Raw genomic sequence first — 12,130 nt, 5'->3', positions numbered from 1 at the left:
ACCAGACTGAAAGGAGGATGATTTTACAGTTTTGACTGAGTGGTTTCATGTGAGACCATGACAAGTTTTATAGCGATAGATGAAATAGTAACAAATAAACTCACATCAATTCTATTTAAGAGAAAAGCCAGTTTGTATCTCCAAGGAAGTGTCCTTTCTTACCTGGGGTTTGAATATTTCTGAATGGTCTTTGTTCCGAGGCAGTATGTAAGATCATAACTGATTTCATTTCATGCCAATTAAACATTTGCTTTAGGAGTAAAAGCACAAAGGCAACATTTGTGCATCATTGCACCATGCAACGTTAAACCAGCTTGCTAAGGAGCAAGACCAGAAGTTCTCAAGCCATGTTGGTCTTGGCCATACTGGGCTATTTTAGAGTGGTCCCTTGGGACAGATCCTGCCCATTTGTGTGAAGACACCAAGTGTAAAGAGAAATGGAGAAATACTGAGGGACTGGGACTCATTCAGCCTGTGGAAAAAAGTTACCTACAAGGAGGTTATCAAAAGGACAGAGTTGAGGTCTTCACAGAGGTGTGTGGCAGGAGGACGAGAGAACAACAGACAGAAGCTCAAATGACAAATTCAGACTGGATAAAAAGAAAATCTTTTTCTCATTGAGGACAGGTCTGCTGGGACTGCAGCACTAGTGGTGATTCCCAAGGCTGCTCTTTGCACTGCATGGGTACCTAAGGAGGCTGAGGCTTCAAGCTGTTGACTTAAAACATATTTTCAGTCTGAAAATTGTCCCTCTAAGAAGCAATATCTGAAAGTCATATGATGTTAATTTCACTTGTTTATTATCACCATTAAATGCCACACAGTTGGTGGATATTACATATATTTTTATGCTGTAAATGAAATGCCACTTTATATTCACCTCTGCTAGGACAGCTACAGTTTAAGCAATTTTCCACTGGATCTGAAATGCCCTTTGGAAAAGCAGCCTGTGAAGCTGGCTGTCAAATAATGTGAGCACCAAGGCAGTACCATAAAATTATATTGTAAGTTGAGAGCATAAACCAGCAAAGCTGTTTAAATCCAGACAACCAGAGGCCTGGTAGACCAGCTGGTGTTTCGCAGACTGTACTTTGAGAATGCTGACTTCTGATCCAGAATGGCTTTAGTGCCTGACATGTTCTTCTTAAACCTGGAAGAAAAGCTGGCTTAATGCTCCTGTATGTAAACAATTTCCCTTTGACCAAAAACTACACTCCATATGGTGCAATTATTTGCTTGCTACAGAAGAGACAGAGTTTAAATAAAGCAGCTTTCAAGCACTGACTAAAACTTAATTCTATTACCAGTATACAATACACACCTAATAAATTTGCTTCCTATGGTTAAAAGCAGTTTTTACCATGATTGTCCATATTCTGAATATAAACTCGAATTCCTTATCATGCCATAACATGTATGGACACTGATAGTTTGTGTCTGCTGCATTTGTTTCAGTTGATTGTACACTTCAGTTCATATGCTTCAAAGGACTCAATCTGTCACAGCTGATTTTGTCCTTTAGATAGCTTTTCTAAAGGATTTTTAACTAAATGGATCCACATGCAGATATATGGCCATTATATGGCCTTTTTTTTATCCTTTCTAATCCCTTTCAGGACTTTGACAGTCATATTTTCTATAACTTTTAGTTAATAATATGTTCTGAAGAGTTGGCATGAGTCTAAATTTAGGCTCCTGCACATATCAGCTGGGAATTCTGCAGCATACGGCAGCCTAAGGAATATCATTTGCATGAGAGTAGATGAATAAAGTGTTTGCTGGTTTTAACTTCATATTGATTAATTTGCCTTGGGATTTATCAAGCAATAACAGAAGCAATGAATTCTTTCCCAGTAAGTTATTTAGGTTTTAAAATTAATTTAGATTTTTATTGTAATGTGTTTTTATTATATTAGTGTCTAACAATCTAATTTGTGTGAAGGACTCTATAAACATGTAGAATGAAGGAGTTTCAGCCCACAGAAGTTTTATTAAGGAAGGCAGACAAAAAGGAGTAGAGGAACAGAGGTGCAAAACTGTGATTTGTCAGTTTTGGTGGCAAAATAGGACTAGGACCTCTGATACTTGAGTACTGTCCTCATTCATTCATCCATTTGCTCATTAACTCCTCTGCAAATAATTTTGCATTCATATTTTCATATCCATTCACAGAAAATACTGTGTGCTCCATCCAGCTCAGCTGAACTCACTTGGTGCTGGGGACATTCAGCTCTTGCAGAGACTTGATTAGATATGTTCAAATGCATCATTATGTCCAAATCTATGTTGGACATGAGGTAGTCACTGGTAGTATAGGACACGAATTTGAAACAACTGCTGTTAAGGACAACCCAAAGGACTTCAGGTCCAGTGTTGATACGGTTTTCACTCTCTATATATGTGTATATTATTAATTTGAATTTTTCTTTGTAAAAGCACTATTCTTTCTTCTCCTAAGAGCACCTTCTTCCTCCCAACAAAGTCATTTCTGCAGGCTGTAAGGTCACTTTGCTTCTTGTTTCTCTTCTGCAGGCTTGCTGTATGTTGGCTTTAGTGCCTGTATGTTTGGCCTCTACAGCTTTATGCCAGTGGTCATAAAGAAAACCAGTGCTACTGCTGTCAACCTCTCCCTGCTCACAGCTGACCTGTACAGCCTCTTCTGTGGATTATTCCTCTTCCACTACAAGGTATGTGGAAATGAGAGATGTATTTGGGTAATAGCAGTGTGCTTGAAGAGACGTCAATGCAGAACAAGGAAACAAAAGAAGCCTCCAAACTTTTCTAGATCTAAACAATACAAGTGCAAGTTGATTTTTTTACTTCAGGCTTCCTACACTAAAACTAATTTTATTTTATGATTTCTTTTTTTCTAAGAGAGCTCGTTTAGTCTTTTTGTTACAAGTTTTAAGATTTGAGTACTTGTTCATCAGCCACTGTATCATTAATTTCATCTTAATTATCAAAGGTTACTTTCAACTGCTGTGAACAGACCTAAGGTGGCAGCATGAAGGGAAGGACTCTTCCAAAATTCCCACATATATTTTTTGCCTGGGAACAAGGTTGTTTCATTCATACTGACTCTGAATTTATAATTAAATTATTCCTAAATTAAACCTTTCTCTTGGCCGTACCAGTGGCTTGCCTCTTATTATAAATGCCAAAATGTGCAGCATATTTTTATTGAAGTTAAACTTCGACCTCCAAGATCCCCTAATATTTAAAACACCATGTTGTACAGGACTAAATTTGACCTTCAGTTACGAGGAATGGCACTTCATTATTCACAAGTATCCCCCCCAGTGTCCATCCTGTGAAAATAACATTGCAGTGCTGGAAGCAATTGCTTTCTACCATCATTTATTCATAGGAGGGAGGCTACTTGATAGCGAAATTATGTTAGAAGTGTTAGGCAAAAGAAAGTCTTAAAATTCTGAGTGTGTAATCAACTCAAATCAGATTTTGTTACAGTAATAGTACCTGAATGAATCTGAATGAGACAGTGAAAGTTCAAATCTTCAGAGTCCAACACAAAATTATTTGTCACTACTGTCTTTTATTTTGGTTTTGTAGCTTTGAGAATTTTGCAGGCAGAAGAAAAGCAAGAATAGAAACAAAAATTTGACTGAAAACACAATGTAGAGGTTGCCTGCTGCTTTGCAGCTCTGTCTCATGGTGATATTGTTTCTCCTTTCTGCCTCACGCTCCAAACCTAAAGTGTTTAACATTAGGTGTTACCTGAAAACTGTTCTCTCCTGCTAGTAATATTTGATACCTGCAGACAAATATATTTAGTGGTGTTAGTCCACTGTTTCTAAGAAAAATTACTAAAAGATAAATGTTATTCTGAAAACAGTGGTGGTGGTGTATTAGCAAAATCAAACTTCACTAGAGGGAAAGACAGAAAAGGCAGCAGAGGTTGGGCAGCTCTGTGCTCAGCATTGCTCAAACCTAACAAAAAAGGCAATTTTGCAAACACAAACTTTAAAGCTAAGATACTTGAAAGGCAAAAGGTTTTTACATTAAAGGTTTCATTTCTTCCCTGTGTCTAATTGTTGGATGCATTAGCAGAGCCAGAAGGGCAGAATTTTCAGCTTTACTGACCCTCATCTTTCTACAGTAAGTGCATGTCAGCTCCCATCCATAATGGCATCTTGGTCTCCCTTCAAGACCTGTATGGAAAAAGTACTCAAGAGTGGAAGGCTCAGAACTGGTTTTTTGTTTGAAAGCATCCATCTCAACGTGTGTATTGGCTAACTGGTTGGGTTCCATATCTGAAGTAACTGATGGTCCCCTCTGCCCCTTGCTCTAATTTTTAGAAAACGGAAAATCTCATTCTGCTGTGGTTCCTGTGTGTATCATGCTGTTGCTTTCATAGACATTTATCAGACAGTTACTTAAACCTATTCAGATTTTTTACCTCCACTGCTGCCCTTGGAAGACTTTCCGAGCATCACTTCTCCAACAGTTACAAACCTCCTTATTTCCAGCATAAATTTACTTGTGCCTGGTGTTGGTCCATTCATCTTTCTACCAGGAGTATCTATTAGCATCTCCATGGCATTTTACTCCATTTGTAACATCTACTACCAGTAGAGAGGAATCATATTGTCTCTCAGCCCTTAGTTCACTGATCAGAGCAAGCCCTTCTCTGCACCTCATCTGGTTGGATTTCATCCTCCCTGAGACAGCCCCTTCAGCTTGAGGTCCTGGTTGCTCCAGCAGCTGGTGCAATGCTTTTTTACTCTGTTTCTCTAGTTACCCCATAGAGAAGTAAGCCAGCAAGCCAGCACTGACATTTTTCATCACTGCATTTCTTTTGTGTTTTATACTCATCCTGCAATTCATACAACTCGAGTGTCTCTCCTTTGTTCTTCCCAGCTGAAGTGTTGATAAGTAGAAGAGCTTTATCAGGGCTTTGTGAAAGGACCTTTACCCAAAATGTAGCATCAACTTCTCAAGCTGTCAGTGTCTCCTTTCACACCCTTCAAACTTACAGTGCAGACAAAAATTGAAGAGAGAAGTTACATGCAAAGATCGTGTAGATTTAAAAGTCCACTTAGTTATTTGGTTCTTCTTTAGTTACCATGTTTTTATCCATAGTCAGATGACCTCCTCCTTTTCTTTATGGTTTGCTATCAGGTATCATTTTACCTGAGGAAGCATAACTGTGAAATATGTGACTTGCACTCAATAATGAAGTCTAATATGTTGGCATGAAGTGATCTGAATTAATTCCCCTCCTAGGACTGTATAGACTTCTTTGTTTCCTAGCTTTTAAAGAGCTGTTTCGTTCCTAGCCCAGCTGTACATCTCCTGCAGCTCCTTCTGCTTTTTTTTCTGCACTGCCCAAAGGGCACAGCCCCACTTCACTGGGAAGCAAATGGTTTATGCTGTAGTAACTAAGTGGTTTATTGTCCCTTGCAGAATATAATTTTACGAGATTTTCAAGAAACAGTTGTGATTTTTCCCTGTGCTGCTACTTTTGTCACCAGACAGTTTTATTGTACCTATAGCAGTAGATCCATGGAAAATGCAGGAAATTAGTTTAACTGAGCTTTAGAGCTTTTGAAACCAAACTGAAGAGAAGATTGTCTTTGAAGTGTTTTGATTCATTAGCATTTCATTTTTATATTATACAGCCTTGCAAAATCATTGCATGCAGGACACGAGTGAGTTTATAAACAGCTGCATCTCTAGTCTTACCCCACATGCAGGCATCTTCCTAGCACACTGAACACTTCCCAGGTCCATGGAAGCTGGAAATTCAGCCTGTTAACTTGACACAATTCTGGTGATATATGTGTAATTCAAGATGTTAATTTTTCAAGATTTTATTGTATTAAAATGCAAAAATATATAGCTTTCAATTGGAGACAGATTACCTGATTGTAATGCATCATTCTTAAAAGTTCTTACATCCCCCTGCTGTCTTTTTAGTTCTTCTGTAATGAATAATTGATTTAAGATATTCCAGCAGATGTAGAAATGTGTCAGGCCTCTTTGGTAGCTGAATATCCATCACTGCCATAGCATTTAAGTATACAAAACCTATCTTCAATATTTGTTTTTAAATTATCATCATATTGATATGTGTTATACAATTTTTATGTTCAAAACTTTCCTAGCTGTCTGTTCTCATTTTACCACCTTCTTTAGCACAAGTAACAGGACTGTCCTTGGCCATTCTTTGTTATGGATACATGGACACCAGTGGTGCTAAAAATTCAGGGCCACCTCTCTGGGTGCACAGAGTTAGAACTTTTGTAGAAATACAGGACCATTTTTTCTTAGGAGTGTTCCTTTTTTACATTTTAGTCTCAGCCTTAGCTCTTTTGTTATGTGAACTTTTAGACTTATTACTTTTCCTTTGCAAGCTCTGTGTTGTCTTTAGTCTTTCTAAGCAAATTAGGTTCTCACTAAATAATCTAAGCAGTTTATTTTATATTTTCCAGCAGCTAGAGCATGAATACTGATTGTGTTCTGGACCAGCAGGTTGAGTCACATTATATTATATCATTACCTAGCAAGCCAAGCACAATCAATTATATTATGCCTTGGCAAATTCATTCATGACTTTATCCAAGAAGCAGCTATAAAAATTCAGAATTTCTGGATATAGTAGCAATTCCCAAATGAAGAAAATGCATGTATTTCATAATGAATCAGGGAAGTCATGTATCTTGATTTAGAACCTCGGAGAGTATCTGTAACAAAGGACTTGGATACACAGATAAATAGATACACATGATACTCAAAACCTTCCAGGACCAGATATCTGAAATTATTCTAGTTGAAACCTCATTTGCTGATACTTAGTGATGTTTCTAAAAATTACTCTCCAATGCTAATTCTAACAGTATCCATCCAATGGAAGAAAGCAGATGACAGTCTTCCCATTACATCAAGAAACAAGCCATGAAGACTGGGGTGTTTCTGGATGGAGAAGAGAGGGTGAAGGTTGGGGGAAGGGGGTTCCAGGTTCTTTTTTGCCAGCACAGATCCTAAGCAATGCCTGTGAATTTGGGATTTACATAGTCTTTACTCTAGTGAAAACTTGACCCTTGCTAGAAATATGAATTGAAGCTGGTGTGAATTTTTCTGCTGTTTTTGGTGTGCTTCAGTTCATTTTACTAAACTAGGAAAGCCTGCCACTCAAGGAATAATCTTTTAAAAAATTCACAGTTTCATGACTTTACAGATGAAACCTTATTTTTTACCTTGACTCTATATGCTTCAGGCAGTCCTGGATTTTTGTTGGAGCAGGATGGGTACAAAGTCTGTGGTTTGATAGCAGGAGTTAAATAAAATTGGTTTGATTTGGGGGAGGATTGTTTATTACTTTGATTTTTATTTGGCAGCCATCCATAAACATCTGAGAGACTTTTCCCAAACCTCTGACATAACTGAGAAAATATTTCAGTGTATGTTCTCACCTTTTTTTTTTAAACTTCCCTGAAAGTATAAGCTGAGGTCAGTAAGACCCTATTCTTTGCTTGTACTTGTTAGGGAGCTAACACCTACCTATTTTAAACTTTGACAGTGCTGCTGTCAGTGGTGCTGTCAGTGGTGCATCATTATTTCTAGTGAAGCAGGCAGTGCAGGCTAAAAACTGTTTTTGACATTATAACTTTCTCAGTCATATACTTAAAAGTATTTTCCTGATGAAATTGGGTATGCAAGATGCTTGATCCATAAACTTTCTGTTTTAGTGGAATGTAATCGTACAGGGCTTTTATCCTTGTGAATACTTCTAAGCCTGTGATAATAATGAGGGTAAGCCATATTGCTAGTTACTTCTTCATGTCATCGGTAATGTGCAAAAACACTATGTTCATTTTATTTTCCAAAGTACTAAATTTCTTACAGTGAGAGTCCTTCTCAACAGCTCTGCTCCCATGAAGCTGTACTGTCTGCATGCCTTTCATCTAAGAAGAATTGTTTTCAAGTTTCTTTAATTTTTTTTATTTCATTGGTTAGCTATTTGAATTTCCTCTTCCAAATTATAGACAATTAGAAAATAGTTAGGTGTCTATTTAAAGAGCTGCCTTGAGGTGGAAAGGAGTTAGGTGTGTCTTTGATCACACAAATTCCTGTGACAGAAAGGGCCCCATCCGCTCACCCTTTTTGTGATGGTGCAGGATGGCATACAATGAAAAAGCTATGAAGTAAAATTACAGAAGAGAGTAGAAGATGGAAAATGAAATGCCTCCCACCAGGATGTTGCACAGCCTGACAGATTTTTAACAACACAGCACAGATATGGCAGTTATTTCAAAATACTGCATTTTAAAAAGAATGTCTTCCTTTCACAATGCTATCTTGCAATAGATTCATTAGTTGCAAGCATGAATAGTGAAGCATGGACACTCGCTCTTTGGAAACCATCAAGAGGGGTGTAAATGATGTGGCATTCATATTGCAGAAGTTATGATAAAAGCTTCGATTTCAAATATATTTTTTCAGACACTAGCTCATCATAAATGTCAAATTTTTTAGCTTGTTCTCAGTGCTTTTAGCTTGGGGTTTTTTCATTTGGTTTCATTTGGTCTCATGTTAAAAGACTGCACACAACAGAACTGATTTGAAGCTTTCTAAGAAAATGCATTTTTGTTGGAAATGCCTAATTATCTAAACAGAAATGCTAAGTGAACACAGGTTGATCTTGGAATACTCCAAAGCAAACAGCATCACCACCCCATTTTATTGTGGGTAACTTCTGAATCACATCTTTCCATGTCTGAGTGCCACACCTTCCTGCATACCTCAAGTGTTAAAAAGTAAAATGTATGGAATCAGTGAAGAAATTATTAGAGAATTGTACAAAGATCTCTTAAATATACCACAAGAGTACATTGTGAAGTGCAATTGTTACAATCTGAAGGAAGTAAATAGCTTTTAATTCCTACCAGTAGGAGAGTTCAAACATATTAAGTGAACTCTTCCTGTTATTGGAATTAACTCTTGGATGATAAATCTTCAACAAAAGCATATTGATTTTAAAGGTGCTGGTGAATATGGGCTGGAAAAGGAAATCTGGAGACCACAGCAATAAAGGTGCATAATATCAAAGAACCAGAAAATGAATTGCAAACTGCAGAGAGCAAAAAATATTGTAGCAAATAACTATCTTTTCCTTTATCACAAGAAAAAGTGCAGACAGAAAAAACATAATGAAGTCATCCTATCTAAAGAGATGGATCTTCCTGACAACATACTTTTTCTAAATGATGCTCAATGACTATGAAAGCAGAGACCAAGAGGCTAAGTTTTGTCATTACTTGTGGAGGAAAAAAATCAGCATAAATAAAAACCTAAGCATTTACCAAGACAAGCATATTTTTTTAAGACAAGGGAGTACAATAAATGTGTTGAGTTACATAGCTCAGCAATAATTTGTGACCCAGGAGAGAAAGAAAAAATAAAAAAGTAATGAATTAGCAAGGCAACAGTTGCATTCAAAAGCGTAAACAAGATTCTGCTACTGAAAATCTACAAGATTTTGAAATTACGATTCTTTGAATTGGATACTATTTTCACCTTTGCATAGGGAAACAAAGACTAGCAGTTCCTCAGAGATGTAGACAGAATCATCTTTGAAAGAAAATGCTAAGGGTTAAATGCAATAATTTCATTATAAATTTGGAGATTTGTTATGGAACTGAGTAAATTTTTTGTCAATAAGTGACCAGAAAGGAAGGTAGAATATTTAGGAAGTGTGCAAAGAATTATGTGTGATCTACAAATTATGACGTGGTCTATGAGCTTCCAGGAAGGAACATACATTAAATCTGTTTTGGTGTACAACTGGATTGAAGTGTTTATTCCAGTTGTGCCTCCTATCAGCCAAATCAGTGATTGCTATAGACATGCAGAGTTAAAACATCAGCTTCTCTTTCCTACCAGAATGGAGGAAGGGATCAACAAAACATCAGTTAGAAAACATCACTTTTACCTGCTTTCAATCTAAGCAGCAGAGTATTTTATTGGCTTCCAGAACATCTACAAAAAAAAAATCTTCTTTTTGTCTGAATTCCCCCTTCTCACTAAACTGGAAGCTTTCAAACCTGACATGGGATAGATGCTTGACATCAGCACAGCTGACAAGCAATTTTATTAGCTTGACTAACCTTCTGGAATTATTCCCACCACCTACATGAGTTAAGTTTAGCAAGGAACACTTAAAAGGCTCATAATGGATCTGAAGGAGATTTTTAATAGCTTTAAGTAATAGTAATCTGAATTTTATATCTTAAGGACAAGAGGATAACTTGTAGGGGAGAACTCCAGAGGTAACTGGACAAACCATCTGTTTAAAAATTTGTTAGAAATAAACAGAGAACAAGGAATCACAGAAGAAAACTAATACTGTGCAGGTAAAAAAAAGGAGTGAAGTCTGATTACTGTAAAAGATAAACCAACCGTGGCAATGAAGAAGAAAGTGAAACAAGCAGCAAAAAGTTCTTCTTGTATATTAAGAGAAGAAATAGTTTTGCTGTGCAAGGAGAGTGCAGGACAAAATTAAACAACTTTTCACTTGGCACCAAAACAAAATTGGAACCTTCTCTCATATTCAGGAAGGATGAGAGTTAAATGTGAAGACAATGCACCATCTTTAATAGAAATGGAAATTACTGTGTCAGAAGTAGAAACAGCACACAATAATCTGGATACTTCAAATTTGATATGGAGTAGAAAATAAAATGATAAATAGACATAATTAGGGACATGGAGATAAATGGAAAATTCCATGAAATGCAAGCTGGTTCACAGAAGACAGATAATATTGCCTAAATCTGATGTCCATCTGAAAATTTAACAGATTTTTATAAGGAAAAAGTCAAATGGTAGATCTAATGTGCAAGACTTTTGAACAGAGCAGCGCAGAAAACTATCAGTTAAGCTAAAGACCAGGATTAGTGATGAAAAGACTGGAAGCCAGGTGAGAAACTGGCTAATGAGGATAAGGGACAAGGCAATGTGCTGAGAGAGAAGCAGCATGCTCGAAGGAACTCGCTGATGGAAGTCCCAAAGAGTTGGTCTGAAGACCAGTCTTGTGTAGTGACTGTAGTAATAGATTTGGCACCCTCAGTAGGAGGAAGAATTAGAATAATCAGGCAGCTAGAACTGGCTGACATTGAGAAATGCTGTGAAGCACAAAGTGCGAGGCAGTGTCTGTGGCAACAGATGGGAAGAATTTGAGCACAGTTGTGACAAAGTTGTTTCCAAATGAGTCTGTCTAGGTATTTCTGGTACTGATGGAGAAGTGCTAATGCCATAGGACAGGACAACTTACCATCTCAGGGACAGCATTTTTCTAGCTGCAGCTATAGGCTTTTTTTCTGTCAGCTCAAGAGCGTCAAAACAGAGCTTTTTCTCTTATCTGCTCCAAAGCCTTTGACAGAGTAACCATGTGGCCCCTAACAATGTACTGAATATGCAGAACCCTAAAAAATCTTTATTGTATGTAACATAGCTTTGATGGATTGTGAGGACTATGGAACCTTAACACATATGAATTTATCTATAAATTCACAGGGAGGAAATGGGAATTATTTGATCTAATGATACAAGAACGTATAAGAACAAGAACTTGAGAACGTATGGAAATTAGGAGGATTTTTGGCCATCATAGCAGGGAGGTTCCAGGATAATTTCAAATAGGTTAGTGGGAAGTGAAAAAAAGCCCTAATAATGCTTGCATGGGAAGGATTTGCCAGATGGAATATGTGATCTGATTGTGAGCAGTAATGGGGGGTTGGATTTGACAGCTTAGGACACACTTTCCATTCTGATTCCGTCATGCACCTGCCTTGAGAGTCGACTCAATTGAGAGCTCTTGGAGCTCCTGAAGTTTGGCCTCTCATTGCCAGCAGCAAATGTGTCACACTCCAGAAAACCCTGACATGAAACAGCCATGTCACACTCCCTCCAGACAGCTGCCCTGGTCACTCATGGTAGGGGTCACTGCAGCTGCATAGTCCTTGTTTCTCAGAGTAGGAGTGCTCCCCATTCGTATTTCCAGGAGAAAAGAACACCATTTGGGAAAGAACTTCTACAGGAATGTATTGTTAGATTCAGCAGAAAAATAAAAACAAAGAATCCAAGATGAATCAGTCGTTGTAACTGTGGT

At 37.5% G+C, this 12,130-nt stretch overlaps 1 protein-coding gene across 2 annotated transcripts in view; it reads left to right on the top strand.

Annotated features, from left to right (window-relative positions):
• SLC35F1 (solute carrier family 35 member F1) overlaps positions 1–12,130 on the top strand; it is a 220,147-nt gene that overhangs the window by 196,046 nt on the left and 11,971 nt on the right. For both annotated transcript variants that reach the window (XM_014876731.2, XM_088161886.1), the window contains exon 7: positions 2,533–2,687. In XM_014876731.2, coding sequence (XP_014732217.1) covers positions 2,533–2,687 — 155 coding nt within the window. The remainder of the gene's footprint in view (positions 1–2,532; positions 2,688–12,130) is intronic.

The sequence above is a fragment of the Sturnus vulgaris genome, chromosome 3 (assembly GCF_052056855.1).
Source record: "Sturnus vulgaris isolate bStuVul1 chromosome 3, bStuVul1.hap1, whole genome shotgun sequence".
In the NCBI taxonomy this organism is placed as follows: Eukaryota; Metazoa; Chordata; class Aves; order Passeriformes; family Sturnidae; genus Sturnus; species Sturnus vulgaris.
The sequence above is the reverse complement of the archived record's forward strand: the minus strand, read 5'-3'. Positions and strand labels throughout refer to the sequence as shown.